This window comes from Arachis stenosperma, chromosome 6, assembly GCF_014773155.1.
Source record: "Arachis stenosperma cultivar V10309 chromosome 6, arast.V10309.gnm1.PFL2, whole genome shotgun sequence".
In the NCBI taxonomy this organism is placed as follows: Eukaryota; Viridiplantae; Streptophyta; class Magnoliopsida; order Fabales; family Fabaceae; genus Arachis; species Arachis stenosperma.
The window spans coordinates 140,748,182-140,770,605 of NC_080382.1; the positions used below are offsets into that span (position 1 = coordinate 140,748,182).

At 29.6% G+C, this 22,424-nt stretch overlaps 2 protein-coding genes and 1 long non-coding RNA gene across 3 annotated transcripts; 1 reads left to right on the forward strand and 2 right to left on the reverse strand.

Annotated features, from left to right (window-relative positions):
- Window positions 1-2,541: 2,541 nt before the first annotated feature.
- LOC130932604 (uncharacterized) lies at window positions 2,542-3,045 on the reverse strand. Its single transcript, XR_009067493.1, has 3 exons — window positions 2,896-3,045; window positions 2,750-2,804; window positions 2,542-2,659 (listed from the first exon to the last, which is right to left on the reverse strand). It is a non-coding gene; the product is annotated as an uncharacterized LOC130932604 (long non-coding RNA).
- A 5,458-nt stretch (window positions 3,046-8,503) lies between these two features.
- On the reverse strand, window positions 8,504-17,688 carry LOC130934839 (glycine-rich protein A3-like). Its single transcript, XM_057864366.1, has 2 exons — window positions 17,658-17,688; window positions 8,504-8,706 (listed from the first exon to the last, which is right to left on the reverse strand). The coding sequence occupies exons 1-2, from the start codon at window positions 17,686-17,688 to the stop codon at window positions 8,504-8,506; spliced, it is 234 nt and encodes a 77-aa protein (XP_057720349.1).
- Window positions 17,689-18,582: 894 nt separating this feature from the next.
- Window positions 18,583-21,798, forward strand: LOC130936184 (chorismate mutase 2). The gene is made up of 6 exons (XM_057866216.1): window positions 18,583-18,889; window positions 19,251-19,491; window positions 20,200-20,286; window positions 20,378-20,521; window positions 20,658-20,750; window positions 21,308-21,798. The coding sequence occupies exons 2-6, from the start codon at window positions 19,258-19,260 to the stop codon at window positions 21,539-21,541; spliced, it is 792 nt and encodes a 263-aa protein (XP_057722199.1). The 5' UTR covers window positions 18,583-18,889; window positions 19,251-19,257; the 3' UTR covers window positions 21,542-21,798.
- Window positions 21,799-22,424: the final 626 nt, after the last annotated feature.

A 22,424-nucleotide genomic window follows, 5' to 3' on the forward strand; every position in this document is an offset into this window, starting at 1 on the left:
TCCCTAAAGTCAGAGGATGAACTTTCAGAAATGTAGCAAGTGTCATAGGACCGTCCCATCATTATTGTTCCTATGATACCCTGATTTATCCGATTACCCAATGCCTCGGCGTTGCCTACATAGCTGCAGCCATATTTTTCAGGGCAGCCATAAAGTCTACTGGATCAGTCCCTATAGGGATAACGGTGCCTTCTACCTACCTCGCCCGCGACCGCATCAGTCGACATCTGGTCCCTACACACCAACAAGTGATATTAAGTTGATCAGTCTCAATATCGCAGTCTAATGCTTTAAGTTCCAAATGCATGCTCACAAACGTTTATGCCATATATCAGTCAGATATCTAATAGCACATAAACACATATACAGAGAATGCACAGAAGTACAATCAGTCGTCTTTCAGGCTCTATAGGAACGAACTGCTCTGATACCATAAGTAACACCCTACCACACTAAGCTTTACGCTTAAGTCGTAAAGCAGAGGTGGTGTGGTATTACGACCTCTAAAATAAAATATATTTATAATAGCAGAAGAATTATATATGCTAGGAGCTTGAAAAATAGGAAATAAAAATTGCGATATAAAAGCGTAAACTCGAGAAAGTTAACTTGCATGCTAAGAAAGCTACAGTGTCAAGTAAGACCAAACAGGAACAGAGAATCAAGATACAAAATAACGACTTGATCGCTGCGAAGTCCTGGCCGGAGAATATACACCCATATACATACATATATATATATATAATATATATATATATATATACATATCCAAAATCCAAATACATAACAAATTCTGCCTCTCCATACACTCTAGGAGGATAAAAAAGAATAAGTTATGTAGAGAAAACTAAGTACATATATATAATATACATAACAAAATACCATAACCACTCCGTAAGATCCAACGCCTAACGAGATGCTCTCGACCTGCATCTGAAAACAACATAGTATGGAATGAGAACCATAGGTTCTCAGTATGGTAAAGGTGCCACACACATAATATATAGGTCCTGGGAATGCAGAGGCAATCCTAGACGCCGACACTCAGATTGTAGAGCTTAAAATATTAAACAGAAGCCATAAAAGGTGATTTTTAAGAATAGTAAACCTGATTTAACTAACCTAAACCTAAAATACGCCATACCTCCATCCTCCATTAGGATTTCACAGACAAACAAACAGATAAAGCAAGCACAGGAAGGTTACAAGTACTGCAAGTAACAATATACATTTAGCATGGCAGATACATTTAGGCACACCCAGTTAATGCACAAGCAAGTAGTTCAAATAGTATGCATATGATGCATGCCTGTCTTAGGCTGATGAGGCATCTGTCGGTTATCCAGCCAACCCGACAAGTCTGAATTGTCCTTAGACTGTCCCCGACGTGCATCCCCAAGAGTCTATGCATAGCTTTATCTCAAATAATCAAATATTGCTCAATGGGGTAACATTCTGGGAATTTATAGAGTGCCCGGTCACACTTACGTCGTAGGGTCAATAGAGTATCGAGTTTCTACCTGGTACATGTGGGCAAGCCACGGCACTTTATCCAGGGAACCTCGTATCTCAGTCATTCAAATCATAAGCCATATAAATAATTCATTATAATTCATTAACATCCACATCATTGTCAAGCATCTCATTCACATCATTAAACGTATATAAATCCTTCGTTATCACACCTCTCATTCGTCCAGCAATAGTTCCACACAAAACATAATTCATTCTTTCTAAGAATCAAACTTCAAACTTAAAACATACTTATTTAATAACTCTAATTCAACCATATAAACCTTTGAATCTAAATCTTTTTAGATAATCATATAATAAAATCTCTAATTTTTAAAATTTGGCAGCACCTCCTAAAACTCGGACTTGCACCCTTTCGGGTCCAAACCTGCTTCTTTTCAATCAACACACCCTTCTCATCATCATAAAGTCACCACAATAAATCTACCTCAGATAACAATTATACTCATACATATTCAAACAACAACAAATCAAATAAGGATCATAGTTCACTAATCCTAGGCTTAACACCAAGATACGCAAATCAATAATTCACCAAATTATTAGTTTCCAAACCTGCTTTCTTTTCAATTCAACACACCCTTCCTCATCATCATAACAGTCACCACAATAAATCTACCTCAGATCAACAATTATACTCATACAATATTCAAATCCAACAACCAAAAATTCAACTAAGGATCATAGTTCACTAATCCTAGGCTTCTAACACAAGATACCTCAAATCAATAATTCACCAAATTATTAGTTAATCAACAAGCACCAAACCAACCATGTTCATCAATAATAACATTCAACCATAATTCTCTCCAAATTAACATAACAACATTCACCATCCAAAATTAATAACTAATTATCCAATAAACTTCAACCAAATATATTCATTGACAAATTACTAAACATTAAACATACTCCCGCATTCCAACTTATCCTATGGTCATCTAGCCTAAGTTTTCACAGAACATTATATATTAAATGCAAAAAACCTAAACCATACCTTAGCCGATTCCCAAGTATTATTCCAAGACAATTTTCCTAAAAGAACACAGCCCTCAAAACTTCAACTAATCCGCTTCCTCCAAGTTCCAGTATTCACAATTTCAAGCTTTAATTATTTATTTACAACCTAATACACATTCATAACACATATATATATCCAATTTAATACTCAAAGCTCAAATTCAATGAAATTAAAATAAAATTATCGTATCCTCACCTTACCCAAGCTTCACATAAGCAAGAGTAAACGTTTTCCTCAAGCTAATTGGATCCTAAAACATCAGAAATCAAAGAAATTCAACATTCCCACTTAAAATTTGAAAATTGGGGGAACAGAAGGCTGAGAGTGATTAAACAAGTTACCAGTGAAATTGTTCCGGTAGAAACGTAGAGCTCGACGCGGTGAACGCGTGGCCGCAAACGGTGCGGCGATTGGAGCTCGGACGGAGAAGTTACGGAGATCGAAAGTTTACCGTAACCTTATGAAAGCTTTCTCCCCTCCCTGGAATGTTTCACGCTGCTGCATCCAAATGAGGGAGAGAAAGGAGTTCGACTTCTTTTAATGAGTTGGTCCGGTTGGACCAACAGCCCGGTTCGGGTTCGGTTCAACCGATTCGACCCGTTCGGTCTAATCTTGGACCGATTTCTTCGAAATTGGTGTCAAAATTCTCGTTTCGATGAGTTCTATCCTAATTTGATATAATATTTACATTTATAATCCTCCTTATTAAAAATTAATTTATTGACTAATTATCTACTAATTTAACCGGAGTTTACACTCCCACCACTACAAGCACAATTACCTCCTCCTATAAATTTAGAAAAAATTCATCAATAGAAATTACATATCAATCACAATATCAAATTCCAGATTCAGAATTTCAAGCAAAAATTTAAATCCAGTGTTTCATAGTACAATTACGTCCACGGCAGCAGAACCACTCGGAACAGCGGCGACAGATCTATTGGATCTGGAACCGACACCAAAGCCGCCTTGCTGGTTCACATACGCGGCGGTCGTAGGCGAAGCAGATGCGAGAAAGACCACGACGAACGACCCGGTGGCAGTAAGCGGCGCCTCCGCGAAGGGAAAGCTCGCGACGACCCGAGTTGATGAAGCGGCGAAGATGAGAGGAGGAGGAGGAGGCAGAGGCGGCGAGGCAGGCGAGGCTCGCGAGGCGGCGATGCGGCGAGGCGCAAGGCGTGAAGGCGGCGAGGCACGAAGGCGGCGAGGCGGGCGAGGATCGCGAGGCGGCGGCGGCGGTCACCCTCCCCCTCCCCTCCCCCTCTCCCCTTCCCCCCACCCCCGCGTCCTTTCCCCTCGGGTTCGATTCCGACCCTCAACATGAGGGACCAAAATAATACTTATCCCTTATGTATATGTAGTAAGATGATTGAAAACTGACTTACAGTTAATAGTTTAATAATATTTAATAATTTTGAACTATTAATTTTATATAAAAACATCAATAATAAATTATATAGGAGACAGTAATTTTTTTAACTAAATTAATATGTATTTATTATTTTATTACATTCAATTAGAATAAGTAATAAATCATCTATTTTGTTATGCGTCTTATAAAATAATGAATTAAAGTAATTAATAATAATTGATTGATATAAATTATAATAAATTGTATGATACTTAAATATTTAATCAAATCAATTAGTTGATATAATTAATTCATAGTAATGAATTGAATTTAATGAGTTAAAAAAATTAATTAAAAAACACTCTCAAAAGCATGCCACGTCGACTCCATCATTAAGTGTAGAAATCTGACTTTTATATAATAGAATAGACAGTTGATAGTTTAATAATATATAATAATTTTTAACTATTAATTTTATATAAAAACATCAATAATAAATTATACAAGAGACGGTAATTTTTTTAACTAAATTAATATGTATTTATTATTTTATTACATTCAATTAGAATAAGTAATAAATCATCTATTTTGTTATGCGTCTTATAAAATAATAAATTAAAGTAATTAATAATAATTGATTGATATAAATTATAATAAATTGTGTGATCTAATTAAATCAATTAGTTGATATAATTAATTTATAGTAATGAATTGAATTTAATAAGTTAAAAGAAATAAATTAGAAAACACTCTCAAAAGTATGCCACGTCGACTCTATCATTAAGTATAGAAACCGATTTTTATATAATAGAATAGATTATATGCATATATAACAGGAAAAAAAATTTAATACACTACAACAACATTTATTAAGTTATAAATTGTTTCAACATTTATTTTTTATCTAAATATTAGGGGAATGTTTTCATGGGTTTTAATCTGTTCATGTATTAATGAATATAAAAATTTACGTATTTGTATGTATATATATATAGATATATTAATAATTAATTTCAGATATATATATATATATATATATATATATATATATATGTTATTTAATATATATTATTTTACTTTTTCTTTAATTACTGGCATTTTTTTCGAACATCTTTTAATGGTGTTGGATTTGGTGGTTTTTATTGATTCACTATTTTTTTTATATTCTATTTATTGCATTCATTAATTGCTTTGAATGCTGTTTATGTATCTATTTTTTTTAGTAAGGCAAGTTATGACTGTTTTTAGTTTATTTTTTTTTCGTTATTAAACATTTTCGATTATTTTTTATAGTGATTGTTACGATACGATGATAAATTCATACATACTGATACGTTTAAAATATGGACAAATAGTAATAAATCACGTGGCATTTTTTTCCACATCAGCATTCAAATTTTTTTTAAATATATATTATATCACCACTTTTATTAATATACCCCTTTAATTAAATAAAAATAAAAATATATTTTTTATTTAATTTTATAAAAAATCTTAAACATCCTTACTTTATTTGATTAAACAAAAATACTCTTGTAAATTAATCAAATTTTAGAATTCAATTAATCCTAATTTTATAGTTTCAAATAATTTAAACAACAAAACAAAAACATATTAAAAAAAAAAACAAAAATTAATCTTTCTTCATCTTCTCCAATTCTCCTAATCATTAGTATCCTCCTCTTAAGTAAAGCAAAACATATCAAAAAAATAAAAAATTAATGTGTTCTTCATCTTCTTCTAATATCATTGGTGTTCCCTCCCCTCTGAAGCACACCAAAAAACCTAGCAATAATTGACTGCATTGATCTCGGTAGCTAGCCACCCACGGAATTTAAAGAACTTAAAGGAGAAGGAAGGCTAAATCACTCAACTAGGCAAACGCTACGTCTTTTCCTCTATGGAAGTTCTTTGAATGCCCCTTCGCCCTCCATCGTCGAGCCCCTTCGCCCTCTATCGTTGAGCCCCGTCCAGCGGTCGTCGTCCAGCGCCTCTCCCTTTCTGGCAACCACCGCGTCTTCCTCCACTCCTCCCTGCACTCTGTCACTCTATGTCTGCATCATCAAGAATAGAGCCTCTGACTCAGGTTGGTTCTTGATTTTTTTTGTCTGATTTTTCACTGCTTCTATTTGTTTTTCTGTTTTGTTCTTGAGTTAATTGTGGCTTGTTCCTAAATATTTTAGTACTTGATTTTAGTTATGATTTTTAAATTTCTTGATTTTTAGTTGGCATATTTTCTGCAATTCTCTAATATTCTTTTAGTTGCTATTCTTGATTCTTGATTTTCGTTATGATTTTTTAATGCTTCTATTTTTGTCTGTTCTGTACTTAAAAAGAACATATTTATCCATCTATTACTGATTATTAGGGTTGTTGACTGATTATTTGAACACAAACCTTTCATGTCGGACTATTCTTCTACCTGAGCAATTAAGGCTGCTTGATTGGAAGGGGTACCCTTCAAATTCTATTCCGTCGAACTTAAAAAAAATTGTTGCCTTCAGTTTACGTCATAGTCCTCTCATGTTGGAAAAGCCGTTTCAGGTACAACTAGTTGTCTGATTCCCTTAGTATAAAAGGTTCACTTTTATTGTGCATACTACTTTCTTCTAAAACTTGAAATTTATACTCCAGGATCCATTTAGACTATGCGTAATTCTTGTTAATTTACACCATTAGACATCTTTTTATATATTATATTACCTGTGTGATTAATTTATCAAATTTAGAAAATTCAAAAGGGCACCAATAATAGACAAATAATCCAAAGACGAGAATTGACTTATATTACATAATTGTGTTATGTCAAAATAAAGTAGTGTTTAAAATATTAAATCACTTCCAAATTTTATAAAATTTTACATGATTAATCTATATGGTGAAGTGTCTCAATTCAAATGTTGGATTAGTGGAATTCATATAATATATTGATACCTTTTTTTTTAATTGATTGATTTTTGTTTGCAGAATTTCTCCCATTTGACTTGCATGAATTTCTCCCATTGTGAATCCATCACTCATTTTCTTAATGTATCTAAAGCCCAATGTTAAGAAAGTTGACACTCAATGGATGCATAAACTTGGTTAGTTTTGATGAATCAGTTGGATTTCTCCCAAACTTTACATATTTGAGCACAATGATCTTTGTGATGCCATTCAATCTCAATGGTCTTTGGAAAATAAACTCCTGTCATGGAAAAAATTCTATACATCTTTATCTAGATAAATTGATGTAAGAATGTACTAAATTATTAAAATGAGGAACCCATATAACGCATTTGACCAAAAAATTATATAAATTAATAACAGTCATAACACAAATTAAGAAAATGTAAATTGACATCTAGATATAAGTTTTCATGTTAACTTATGCGAACAAAATAACCCGTGAAAAGTGTTTCATTTTGAATGCAAAGATACACCAAATTCATGTCAAATTGCATTAAAGGTAAACAGTGTTTGACTTTGAAGGGTTTTCAGTAAAATTTACTGAACTGCTCAAACATGAAGCAGTTGTAAAGGGAAAAAATCGAAAAAATCATAAGAAAACAAGACAAACTCATCAAGGAAGATGACTTTCTTACATACATATATACATGAATCACACACATCATCACAAAAGGCAAAACAAAAACAATTGACAAAATAGTGTTAAACTATTTCATTGATGCATTGCAACAAAAACTAAGTTGCTAATGGTCAGTGACGGATCCAGAAAATTTTGGTAGTGGGGGCAAAATTTATATAACATCATAATTATTTTTATAATAAAAATAATATATGTATATAAAAAATTAAATATTAAATTATTTATTAATTATTATATATCTGTGTATAAATATATGTATTGTTTAACTTATTTTTAATGTGTATTTATATTTTAATATATATTTTACAAATAATTATTTTTTATGTACATATAACATAATTATTGTTATGATTATATTTTATTATTGTAAAATATGATTAGCCTTCAAAATATCTAATATATAAATTACAATACTAAATAGTAATTTAAATAATAATATATAATTTAAATTTTTATTATTTAGGTTTTTATTTTAAAAAATTAAATAATTTTCTATTAACTACCATCAAAATTTCTCTCTTTTTATATATATTACTAAATAATTATTTAAAAATTCACTTCCTAACACAATTAGAAGCCGACTCTTATTTATATTTATAGTTAAAAAAGTTCTTTTAATTGATACAGTTGTTATGCAAAAATTAAAGCTAATTTGAAAAGAAGATAAATAATATTCTTTTGAGTTGATTTTTAAAAAAGAACACTAATTTCGTTTAAATTTGAGAATTGATCATTCTAAATTCTAACGAATTTCTAATATAAAATTTTTAAATTGACGATTAAGTACCAAAAGTTGAGTAAAAATTTATTATGGGGTCAAATTTAATAATCTAATCGGGGCAAATAAATATTATTATCATATACTACTCAAAAAAATTCCAAATTGTAGTGGGGGCGCTTGCCCCCACAACAATGTATGTAGAACCGTCCCTGCTAATGGTAAACATTATTCATCCCAGAATACAACCCTCATGAGTCATGACCATACACCATATTGGCCACAGTATCACTTCCATCGCTTGAACATGCCATGCTTCCAACGCTTGTCGAATTTGTCATGCTTAAATTTTCCATGCTTAAACTTTCCATGACCAAAGAACCCATGATGATGACCATAATGACCATGAGTCAAATGGTGAGCACCATACATAGCGGCCGCAGCAGCAGCACCCCCTGCTAACATTCCACCAATGCCACCAGGCCAGTGCCCTGTTACAACAAGAAGTCAGTACCCACCATAGCTTCATATTGAAATCAAATCATAAGCCTTCATCCGGAGAAGAAAAGATGCATTATCAACATAAGCATATTCCAGAAAACATTAGGTGAGAGTCCTATTAACAGTGGCAGAGCCAGAATCTTAAGTTGAGAGGCCACATGGTTCAAAAATTTTTTAAGTAACCAACAGAATCAAATGATCCAACTAGCGCTCAACCATATGGGATAAAGTATTTCATATGCAAACTATTTCACATAGAATACATATTGTAAAGTTTGTTATCTATTCACCCTAATCCTAATTAGTAGATCAGATGACAATAACTTTGAGTTTCATTGACATGAGAAACAAAACATAAATAGAGAGAGCAAAACAGAACACAGTATTAAATTACATTATGAAAACATGAACTGGCATCCAATGAGGGAAGTTACAAAAAAAAACCTGCCAAAATGTGTAGTAGCCTCGTCGCTCGTGAGCATATATGAAGAATTCCTTTTCGGATCCACTTGGCCAGAACTTATACGTAAACTTGAGAAAGATCAAATAATCATTCAACAAGCTAGGAAAGATCAAATAATCAGTCAACAACCCTGCTAATCAGTAATAGATGGATAAATATGTTCTTTCCAAGTACAAAACAGAAAAAAATAGAAACATTAAAAAATCATAACAAAAATCAAGAATCAAGAATAGCAACCAAGAGAATACTAGAGAACTGTAGAAAATATGCTAACCAAGAATCAAGAAATTTAAAAATCATAAATAAAATCAAGTACTAAAATACTTAGGAACAAACCAGAATTAACTCAAGAACAGAAAAACAAATAGAAGCAGTAAAAAATCAGACAAAAAAAAAATCAAGAACCAACTTGAGTTAGAGGCTCCATTCTTGATGATGCAGGCAGAGAGTGGTAGAGTGCAGGGAGGAGTGGAGGAAGATGCGGTGGCTGCCAGAAAGGGAGAGGCGCTGGATGACGACGACTGGACGGGGCTCGACGATGGAGGGCGAAGGGGCATTCAAAGAACTTCCATAGAGGAGAAAGACGCAGCGTTTGCCCAGTTGAGTGGTTTAGCCTTCCTTCTCCTTTAGGTTCTTTAAATTCCGTAGGTGGCTAGCTACCGAGATCAATGCAGTCAATTATTGCTAGGATTTTGCCGTTTTGGTGTGCTTCAGAGGGGAGGGAGGCACGAATAATATTAGGAGAAGATGAAGAACATATTGATTTTTTATTTTTTTGATATGTTTTGCTTTGCTTCAGAGTAGGACACTAATGATCAGGGAAATTAGAGAAGATGAAGAAAGATTAATTTTTTGTTTTTTTTATATGTTTTTGTTTTGTTGTTTAAATTATTTGAAACTATTAAATTAGGATTAATTGAATTCTAAAATTTAATTAATTTATAAGGGTATTTTTGTCTAATCAAATAAAGTAAGAATATTTAAGACTTTTTATAAAATTAAATAAAAAATATTTTTTTATTTTTATTTAATTAAAGGGATATATTAGTAAAAGTGGTGATATAATATATTTAAAAAAAAAATTAAATGCTGATATGAAAAAAAATGTCACGTGATTTATTGCTATTTGTCCATATTTTAAACGTATCGATACGTATGAATTTATCATCATACCGTAACAATCACCATTTTTTATGCATGTTGTCTCGTTTAAATTACCTTTTTTCTCTTATCAAACTAAACTTCGATTGTTGGATTCACCATGCTATATATAAATCTTATGCAATGCCATCTTCTTTTTGTTACACTTTTTCCACAGCTTGCCCACTCTCTTTTTTCACAATTTGTAGCTTCTACACTTTTTCCAAGATGAAGTCATTCTTTAGTCTTTATCCTTCTAATAAGCAAATTTTTCTTCACCTTCCTCGACCATGAGTAATTTACTTTTTAAGCTCGGTCACGTTTTTTGTTATGTGTTTGCATTCTTTTTTAAATGATATTACGTATTAACGTTTACATACTTATATTTAACTATTTTTTTTCTTTTGATAATGAATAGCAGTTAGGGCCTTAGGGGTAGTAGACGGGTCGAAATCTGTGTAACCTACTAAAAAAGTGAGTTGGACTGAAAATTTGAAATCGTTAAATTTAAAAAGCTCGACTAATTCGCACTGCTTAAGTCCTGGGCTTTGGCCGAGTGGGGCAGACTTCTCCGCGGACCAGCCGTTTTTTTATCGGGCCGTTTTTTTACAAATTTCTATGATATTATTGATCTACAAAATGATGAAGATAATAATTGAAGATGTTCTAAGTTATATTTTTTATTATGTTTTATCTTTTTGATTGATTATAAACTTGAAGATGTTTAATTATATGTTTTGGATAATATTTATTTTACTTTGGACAATATTGGTTTTATTATTTTGTTTCAAAAAATTTGGTTTATAATTATGTTTATTACTACATATTTATAATTATAACAACTTTAATATTTGTGAATTTAGAATTATAATTTTTTTATGTTTTTAGAAATTATAAATTTATTAAAATGGTTGTGAGATTATATATATTATTTAATATTTAAGGTTTATAAAAAGAAAAAGAGCGAATACCCAACCCGGTCCGCCAATCTGCCATTAGGCAAGACGGAGGAAGAATTCATGACTGTATCACTAGGCGGGGGCGGCCAGCCCGCCAAATGGTGAATTTTTGGCGGGACAGGGTGGAGCGAGATGGGACGAGCTTTCCCATTTGTCACCCCTAATATAAAAAGGATTCGAGAAGAATGAAATCTCTCAACCCCTTATCTAAAATAAAGAATTATGCTTTTTTTGTGACTTTTTTTTCTTTTTATCAAAATACATTAAGAGAAAAAAGAGAATTAAACTTAAATTTTTTGATCTTGGTTGACTTCCAAAATTTTTTTAAAATTTTTAAGATACAGCAAATAAAAGAAAAACTTATGCCAAAAATTCACACAAATTTACCTAAAAAACTTTTTTTATTAAAAAACACGTTAAAAATATATCCATTCAATTCATTATGTTCTTCCTTCTATCATGTTTCTTTGTCTTTTAACTAAATCTTTACTTAAAACTATATAAATAGCTAATGTACATTATATATATATAATTTATTTTTATTAACGTGATCATTTATAATTAAATGTATTTATAAAATTTTTATCGATAATTTGTAAAAAATTAAATCTGCAAAAAAAATTGTTGAGAAAAATAACCTCATTGTGATGTGATATTTTTGAATATTTTTTGCTCAAACAAAAGTGTTTCCGATAAAAAAAAAAACAATACTTATGGTCCCAAAAAAAAAAAAACGGTTAGTTAAATGTGCAAACAACATGCTAATATGACAGACCAAACCAATCTTATAGAAAAAGTTGATAAACTATGCATTATATATATATATAGCTAATATTATAATGAGTACGCAATTTTCGCACGCGGAATGAATCATGCTACCCCAATTCACACATTTCCCTAACTAACTTAAATGAGAAATTTCTATCGCATTGATACCTCTGTCATTTGTCAACTATACGATTGATTATGCGAACCAATTGAGACATGATAAGATGCTTTGCATCAGTTGACAACATTATAGAGTCACGCATAAGAAAACGAAAAGCAATATGATTATTGTGTTTAATTTTAATGTATAATGTAAAAAGTTTTATATAATTGTATATTTTTTAATAATTATTCATCAAATATATAAAAAATAATTATTTTTATTAATATAATAATATATAATTAAATATATGTACAAAATTATTCAACTATAATTATTTTAAAGCTAGGATTAAGAATGAAAGAAAATTAGACATTTTTAGAAAAAAATTTAAGAATTTAACTTTGATGTCTTGATCATGTAAAATATTTTATATGGTCGCTCAATTACATACATACATACTGGGACGGATCCAAAAATTTTAATATGGAAGAGCAACTTTTAAATAATTTTTTTATTTCATAAAAATAATTAACATATAATTATTAGAGTTAATTTTTTAAAAGATTTATCAATATATATATATATATATATATATATATAATTATAAATTTTTTTCATAATTTTATTTTTAATATTACATAAAAGAAATATAACAATGTCAATAGTACATTATAAAATTATAAAATACCAATAAATTATAGCGTGTTTAGTTAAAAATGATCACATATTAATTAAAATTAATTCTTTTAAAATTTTAAAAATTTGAAAATAAATTATAAATTATTAATTATTAATTATTTAAAAGACACAGTATCTTTATAGAATACAAGATATAAGATATCTTTATAAAATTTTTTCTTTTAACAACATAAATTTAGAAGAAAATGAGTATTTTTTTTATAAGAAAAGAATATCTAAAGTACATAATGTGATTACCAAAATATAACTACGTAAGTCATTATTAATATAATAATATAAATATTAAACATGTTAATATAAAAAAATAAATAATTTTTTAAATAAATATAGAGATTATTATATAAAAACTAATTTGAAAGGTACCAAGACTTGATGGTATGATATTAAATTAGTTAAGTAAAAAAATTAGTAAATTAAACAATTAAGACATAAATTCATCATATAATAAAAAATAATACATATAAAATTACTAAATTACATAATATTTTTTTTTTATTTTTTAAACACATATCTCGTATATAAGTATAGTTTGTTAAAATTTTGGGGGGATCGAGGCCGCTACTCATCCCTTCCCCCTCTAGGTTTGTCCCAGATACATACATACATATATATAATTATTTACGTAATCAATATAAAACATAATTATTTTTATAATGTTATATCATATAATTAAATACACATATAAAATTATTTTATATTAAGAGTTCATTTTTAAAATTATGATAGATCAATGATATTCTAAGTTAATGCATGTGATCTATTGCGTATTTATCAATTATTTGATTTAATTAAGTTTTATCATTATAATAAATTATCAGTATAACGACCAATTCTGGTAGTCGCTACTTGTTAAAAATTTGGTCGCTAAATTTAAAACAGTGACCGATGTTGGTCGCTAATAATTAGCAATTAATTTAGTGATCAATTTTCAATTAAGACTACCAAATCCTCACTAAACAAAATCGGTTGCTAACCAAGTCAATCGCTAAATAGTGACCAATTTTTCTGTCGCTAAATCGATCGTTGAAAAGATTAGTTGTTGAATTTTTCTTGACGACCAATTCTTAGTCACCAATTTTTTAGTGTCTAAATCAATTGATGATCCTAATTTTTTAATTATAATAATAATTCAAAATATATAAATAAACAAAGATGGATCCATTTTTCATATAAATATCAAATAACATTCATAATATCTACGTAACTATAAAGAAGAGTAATATTTACATAATCACTTAACGTGTGGTTAACACTTCACTAAACAAAAAACAAATATGACATTCAAATAATAATACTACAACTATTGAATCAAGAAAGCAAAAGAATTCAATAAACTAATAGTCATTCTTCTTTAACTTCTTTAACAAAATAATAACACTACAACCTCTTTCAATTCAACCTCTTTCCACTTTCACATTCAACTTCGCATCTCTTTTTTCCACTTCTTCTCCAATCTTTCTTGCATACCTTTCATCATCATTTAGGCTTTTTGCAACAAACAATAATGATTAATAATATAAATGTCACAAAAGTATAAACTACATTAATTAGTTTAGCTTACTTGTCAACGCATTCATTTTCTAAGGAAGCACATCCTTGCTATGTTCCAGAGATGTCCAATTAAGAGTTTCAGCTTTTGATTAATCATATGAATACATGATTAATCATATTCCACTAAAGATGGACAAAGAATCATATGAGCACATGATAATGATATATTCAGCTCGTAGCTAACATATTCATATTTCACAATGAAATAAAGTAACATTTCCTCAGAGAACAAATATGAAAAGATGGATTGCATTAAACGCGTTAAATATATACAACACTTGATCTACTCCAAAAGCAGCACCAACCACATATGTATCATCTTCTAATAGATACTAATTTGAGCTTCACATACTTGAAAATTTAAGTATTTGAAGATTAACAAAAACTACACAAATTTAGAGTTATTTTTTTTAAACATTTGAGCATGATGCGGATAGAGCAAATTGGACTTCTCTAAAGCTCTCTAATTAGATATCCAAAACACTAAATAGAGAAAGAGAATAACTTTAGTTACCTCTAAATGCAGGTGAAGAGAGGTGGAGCAGAATGAAGTATAAGAGAGGAGACCACAGCAGTACCAAAGCACAGGGACAAAAGACACAATTTTTTATTTTATGTAATGTTAAACTAGACCAAGTTAGTGCATAAATTGTGTACAAGAAAATCAAACAAGCAACAGTGACTGAGAAAGAAGGAATTCTTCATGAACCAACATTGTGTTTTCTCACTTTTTCTTCTCATGCTTATCCTTAACATTAAGATTTATGTATGAATAATTGAGTATAATTAAAATGTGTATCAAAGTGTTCATATTACACTCTTTTTTTTTTTTTTTACTGAAGACAGATTTTATTGATGCAATAAAATAAAATGGTCATCTTAGATGCAAAGATAAAATTGAGTATTTCCAAACCAAATGAAAAATCTAAAGATTAGCTACTAAAAAAAAAGTTTCAAAAGAATATGAAAGAGTAAAGTGAAAAAAGGTAAAGAGTTGTTGGGTAAAGAAGTTATTACTGGAACTTCATCAATAGAGGCTAGTCACTGCTTTCAGGATTTTGGACCTTGCAATAGCTATTATTTGAGGATAAATAATTTTCACTTCGAAGATTCTCAAGTTTCTCATCTTTAAAATCTGTTAGGTTAGTATTGCAGTTAAATAGATTTTTTTCACTTGCTTTCTCCTTCTGAGTTGTTCCTGGAACCATAACTACCATCTCCATGTTTCTATTTTTTAGGTTGTCTAAGGAAGGTTTGCTATTTTTTAGGCATTCTTTAATTTCGGGCATTGAGTGAGACAGTAGAGAATTGATTCCACTGTAGCATCGTAACTATTGCAAAATGAATTCACCATTTGGATTATAGAGTATAGCCTTTTCTTGATTGGTAAGCCTTCATACATTATTTTTTAGAGAAAAATTTTAATTTTGAATTGACATTTTAACTTTCAAATTAAACTTCAGAGTTCTCTCCTTCTGCATTGTTCCGACAAAAACTCAACTGGCGCATGGTAGAACTAAAAGGCCACGATATATCCAGAGGCAATTGAGTAGCATTCACTCTTCTCCTTATTCTAAGTAACCATATCTTCTGCTACTTTGATGCTTGTGTTATGATTACCTGGACTACTATGTGTGTGAATGTTGAGGTGATTAGTTCTTGATTCTAATTTTGATATGGTAGGAGTAGTTCAGAAATCCAAACCGGGTGATTGTATGAATTATTGAGAAATTGAATTTAATTCTGGTTGAATTTGTTTTATTCAATTGTCCTTTGTGATTTTAACCGAAAGTCTCCTTCTAATTTTCTAAAAAAATGTCTTTTTTCAAAATTTTTCTACCTTCTAAAACACTTTTCTAACCCCAAAATAGATTATTACCTATTTTTGCATGTAAGAAGGTTTGAAATTTTAAAATATTTATTTTGATAGACCATATAAATTAGAGAATGAGGCCAAAAAATTAACCTATATTCCTGTTTTTCTAACACAGTCAAATTAAAAATTCTGAGATTCTTAAAATTTAAACCACTTTAATTTTTTAGTCTACAAATAATCTGCTAATTAATCCACTACATCTTTTTTTCTATATTTTTTTGGGCCAAAAAAAATTACATTATTATCTTTTGTATGTCTTCTAATAATGTCTTGGAGAACTTAAAACAACTTAATATATAGATAGACACTGCATTTGCCATTGTTTTTATTAAAATTTCTCTACCACTAGTTAAACATAAATCCCTTTTTTTTATTATTGTAATTTTTGCAAAACTCTATCTTTAACAAAATTAAATATCTTCGTTTTTTTTATTTATTAACCACCGCTGAAAGACTTAAATATTTATTCTGACAATCAATATATAGTAGAGACAATAAAACAGATTAATAAAAGAATATTTTTACTTAAAAAAAAGACTTATTTAAATTTATTACCTGACCACTTATTTTTTCACATTACACTAAGGAGTATATTTCTGAAAATAAATGACTGAATTAGTCATTTTAAACGCTACGAGACTAAATTAATTTCATCCTTTTAATTTCACAAGCAATAAAATGAACATGATCTTATTTTTTAGGAAGCTAAAGAATAAAAATAAAAGATAAAAATTTATATATAATTTTAAAAATTATTAGACTATAATTTAATTAAATATATTAAATTATCTAATAACTTTTAATTATCAATTAAAAATAAAAAGAGTTACATATTAGGGAAATTTAATTTGAATATGGAAGCAAAGGAAGTATTGGACTCGCGTATGAGGATGAGGGATGCGAAAAACGGAGGGTCGGAATTTCACGTTTCAGATTTCAAATTTCATCAGCTGCAAATAGGATCATGTGATTTGTGAAGCAAAATTTCATCACCAAAAAAACTCGCATTGTGCGAATTGTGTATTTGAATTTTTTCAATTTTTTAACACAAAATTCTGAATTTTTTTCAACTTTTTAAACACAAATCGGAGTCCTCCAATTTGTGTACTCCTGTAATTTTAAAAAATACTAAAAATTACCATATTAAAATATATCACTAATTTTACTTTCATATCAAAATTTTTTAGTCTACATATCACTATATCAGTTTTCATCAAAATAAAATTATAATATTTTAATATTTTCCCAAAAGGACTTCGCCATGTCAGAGAGAGAGAGAGAGAGTCGAAATCTTTCTATACATGATAAGAGTTAAGACAAAGACACGACAAAGCAAAAGCGTTCTTATCAACGGCTAAACGCGGGGTAGACGTTAGACCTACCTGGTTTCCCTTTCCCACATAACGGTACCATCGTGTAATAAACTAATAATTTTGATGAGAAACGATTTTCTTACTATTTTATAAATTATTTTTAAAATTTAATTTTGATCCAATCTCATCTAAAATAAATTTATAAATATATTTAATTACGTAATATTATATCAAACAAATAAATTTACTTAACGAATGGGTTATAAATTATAATTCAAATAACATAATCTCTTTATATTTATCTAAAAATTTGTAGGTTTAAATTTCTCTATTTTTGATAAAAAAAATATTTAATGATAATTCAAAAAAATAAATAATCGTATAAAATATTTTAATATTAAAATAAAACTCTTATTTTAATATTAAAAATAAAATATTAAAAATATATAGACAAAAATAATGTATATAATAATAGATATATTATCAAAAATACATTTGAATAATTTTATTATTGACAAAAATATACTTAAATTTTATTATTAAAAAAAAATAATTTTAAATAATTTAAAAATATGGATAAAAAATACTATTTATAAGTATATTCAGAAACCGTTTTAGTAGTTTATCACTTTATCATATATATAATATTTTTTAAGAATGTTATGGAACTAGCAATTTTTGTGTTTTGTAACCATCACTTGACTATTAATAATATTTTTAATAGTGTGAGATTAATTTAATAATAAATACTCACTTTTTTTTATAATTAAATATTAGTCACAAAACACAAAAATTACTTTTCCTAGACTTTTTCATATTTTTTTATTTTTAAACATAATTTGTAACTAATAAAAGATATTATTTGACCGTACAAACACAGCATGTGACAAGTTTTTTTAAGTGGTTCTTGCATTGTTGGGTGTTGATGATGGGACCCACACGGTGTTTCTTCCTTGGAGGAGGAAAAAAAGAAAAGCAAAAAATTGGTTGGGTTTCCAACTCAAAACTCAAAAGAACTCTTGATTTCAACCAATGTAAGCAACAACCAACCAACGAATCAACGACCCTTCTTCTTCGCCGCCCCACACACACATAACAACACTCTTTTCCTTCTTCTTCCCCACCAAGTTACTTTCTTTCTCTTTTCACTTAATTCAACTAATATCATAAATTATAAATATCACACAATATCATAAGTGTTGCTTCCATTAAGCAAATAGCCAAATATTCTCTCTTATCGCTAATTAATCTCATTCTATCATCATCTCTAATTCAATTCAGCCGCCTCTTTGATTACATAGGTATTTCTAATTTATCTATTTGCCGTCTTTTTTTCTTTGACTTTGTCCATCTCTGCATGTATGATTGTACACCATTTTTATTTTTTATTTTGCGTTTTCGATATTAAATGTCAAACGTATCTAGATTTTATGGGGAATAATATGTTTTCCTCTATATGAGCAGGCGTTGAGTTTGACCTTGCAATTCTTAATTAGTCAAATTCTTATCTTCGTGTGTTATATATAATGCTGTTTTTCTACTCTATTTTAATGGCAGATTAATCATAAAATTGTAGGGTTAAAGTTGTAATCTTTTGGGGTGTTTCAATATGATGCTTAATTTTCGTTTGGTGATTCTTGTGTTGGCAATTTGTGGGGTTAGATACAGGATGGGAATGGTGAAAGCAGAAGAATTAAGTCTTGAATCTGTGAAGGGGAAGGTGTATACTCTGGATTCAGTGAGGGAAGCTTTGATCAGGCAAGAAGATACAATTGTCTTTGGCCTCATTGAGAGAGCAAAGTTCCTAATGAATTCTCGCACCTACGGCGGCGAGGAGATTCCGGGATTCGCTGGTTCATTGGCTGAGTTTGTTGTGAAGAATACAGAAGCAGTTCAAGCTAAGGTTAGTGGTTTAGGGTTTTAGCCCTTATATTTATTATTCTTTATAATGTGTTATCATTATTGTTATGTACTCTCTTAATTCACGTTTATTTGGTCCTTTTGGATACATTATTGGATAAATGTTTTTCATACAAATATATATGGGTCCAAGAAAAACTGTGATTCGCTAGCCCGGTGAAAAAGAGTTTGTGTTAGTCTATTAGGACAGTTGACAGATAACGTAATTCTTGTTGATATGATGCGATAGTATCGTTTGATCTATGTAGTTGACCTTACTTAGTGGGAAGTGTTTGTCATTGTAGTAGTATGATTGTGTTCTGTTTTCCTTGCTTCATTCATCAAGTGATATCCATGTTGTGAATATGAGCATTGTATTTCTCAACCTTTGTTATGTGGGTTTGTACTTAACTTTCATTTTTCAATGAATTTGGAAGAATCTTAAGAGATTATAGTTGAAAAAATGGCTTCAAAAAGGTGTCAAATACATAATAAGTATCTTTGCTAAGGTTATTCCTTAGCACATTCCTTATTACCAAATGGAAACATTTAGAACCTCTGCTATTACTTATTTATCAATAAGTATCTAGTTTATGGACTAATGCAATTATAAGAACATTTGATCTTGGCAATCACCATAAGTGTTTCTTATTTTCTTATGCTATTGGCTTGGAAAGAAGATTGCACATAAAAAAGTTATGCTATGCTATAGGTTGGAAGATACAATAACCCTGAAGAAAATCCTTTCTTCCCGGAAAATCTGCCACCCTCACTTGTGTCATCTTACTCCTTCACACAGGTAATTTACCAAATCCAAAAATCTTTTTCCAATCTCCTAACTTGGTTCACTGTCAAGAAAGAAAAATGCTAAAATTTAATTAGATCTGCAGTTTTTACATCCCAAAGCTGCTTCGATTAACATAAACAAATCCATCTGGAAAATCTACTTTGATGAGCTGCTTCCTTCGTTTGTTGCTTCTGGTGATGACGGCAACTATGCGCAAACCGCAGCTAGTGATCTTTCATTGTTGCAGGTAATGTTGTCTCCGAAAACTCTCCTAATCCAAGTTTCATGTTGCGAATGTAAATTTTGGTCAAAACTCATAAGAGAAATTTCAACTGTGGCCTTAATGGCTCTAAACTAGCGCTAATTCTCATTTGTTTCTGCAGGCCATCTCTAGAAGGATTCATTATGGAAAATTTGTTGCTGAAGTGAAATTCAGGGAGTCTGCTCAACAATATGAGTCTCTGATTCGCGCCGAGGTATACATCATAATGCTGAATGTTAGCACATTAGTTCCACTAATATTCTTATTAGCAATTTAGTCCCATTAATGTTCATGTTTCTATCCACATATCACTTTTCAAATCTACTAATTTTTTGTTCACTATTACTATATAATATTGAACAAATTACATTGATTTTCTAAATTTATCATGGTCCCCCTCTATGACATGGACCTCACATAAACGTTCCTTTAGAGGAGGTTAGTGTTATGTTTATAAAGGTGTTTAATGCAATATTTTACAAAATACACAGGTATCGGTTGTATTATCACCTAAATCTTAGGGAAAATCAATGTATAGTTTTAGAAATAAAAAGGATTGAATTAAATTTCATTAAATATCAACAAAGGTCAGTGCAATATGAAACTTTTGAAGTAGTTATCACATTAGTCAAATATTTTTAATTTAATGATATAGTTACATACAATTAGGTGATTGTGTAAATATATTTCATGCTCATGAATTGCTTAAACAAATATCATCTTGGTTGTTTACTAACCTTAGTCTAAAATATAAATGCTTGATTATTTCAGGATAAAGAAGGATTGATGAAATTGTTGACATTTGAGAGTGTAGAAGAAACGGTGAGGAAGAGGGTTGAAAAGAAAGCTATGGTATTCGGACAGAATGTGACCCTCAACAATGGTGATGACAAAAATGTAACATACAAGGTTGATCCATCGGTGGCTGCCAACTTATACAAGAATTGGATAATACCTCTTACTAAGGATGTTCAAGTTGAGTACCTATTGCACCGTCTTGATTGAAATTCAAGAAACTTTAATGCCATTTCCAAGAGGAATATTCATCTCAATTTTTAGGCCATCCTTTATTGCCAAATTCTTGTGGCTGTACAATCGCCATTAGAGTGTGTAGATGCTTTGGATAATAAACATTTACACATCTAATAGTGTAGTAGCTATAGAAAGATTATTAATGAAGGATTGGTTAATTGATTATTGTAAATCAAATCATCATCTTATTTATTAAATAACAATTATTATAGACATAGCCGTTATTAGCATCCTTTTTGTTTTAAAGAATTCTAATTTGTTTTCGGAAATTATTTATGAAAATGTGTTATTCTCATCTTTGTTTAAAGTTATAAAATCTTTTCCTAAAAATAATTTACTTTTATTCCCACGAAAACTGTATACCACAAATCTGATAATTTTGTTCTCATTTCATTAAGTAGGTGTTGGATATTCCCATGTGAAGGGAATAAAACCATATAAAATTACTATTATATCACTTAATCATCATTATTTTTGTCAAAGAATTCCTCCTCCTAGATATTTGGATATTTTGAAAATTTAGGATCCATCTTTAAGAATATCTATAATTAAAAGACACATTCATAATTTATTTTAACGAATATTAAAAACAAATCTTAACAATTTATAGCACTAAACAAACAGCCCCTTAGATATATTTTAGAGCCTTATATTACCAAATCCAATGCTGATCCTTTTTCTTTCATATAAACCGCCCATATCTAAAATTCACTAGATCTTCAAATAATTGAAATCCGAATTATACCATTTGACTTAGTCCTACTTAACAAAGGAAATAAAAGTTTTAAGCGAGGATTTCAGTTTACCATAATTTGATCATAAAGCTCTTGAACAAAAAATCAAAACATTTGTCATC

What these genes read in the sequence shown, in the direction of transcription:
- LOC130934839 (XM_057864366.1), bottom strand. Translation starts at nt 17,688, where the DNA reads ATGGTACCGTTATGTGGGAAAGGGAAACCAG. An exon ending in ATGTGGGAAAGGGAAACCAG is followed by an intron (nt 8,707 to 17,657) that starts GTAGGTCTAACG and finishes TTGTTGTAACAG; the next exon opens with GGCACTGGCCTGGTGGCATT.
- LOC130936184 (XM_057866216.1), top strand. Translation starts at nt 19,258, where the DNA reads ATGGGAATGGTGAAAGCAGAAGAATTAAGTCTTGAATCTGTGAAGGGG. An exon ending in CATCTTACTCCTTCACACAG is followed by an intron (nt 20,287 to 20,377) that starts GTAATTTACCAA and finishes TTAGATCTGCAG; the next exon opens with TTTTTACATCCCAAAGCTGC. An exon ending in AGTCTCTGATTCGCGCCGAG is followed by an intron (nt 20,751 to 21,307) that starts GTATACATCATA and finishes TGATTATTTCAG; the next exon opens with GATAAAGAAGGATTGATGAA.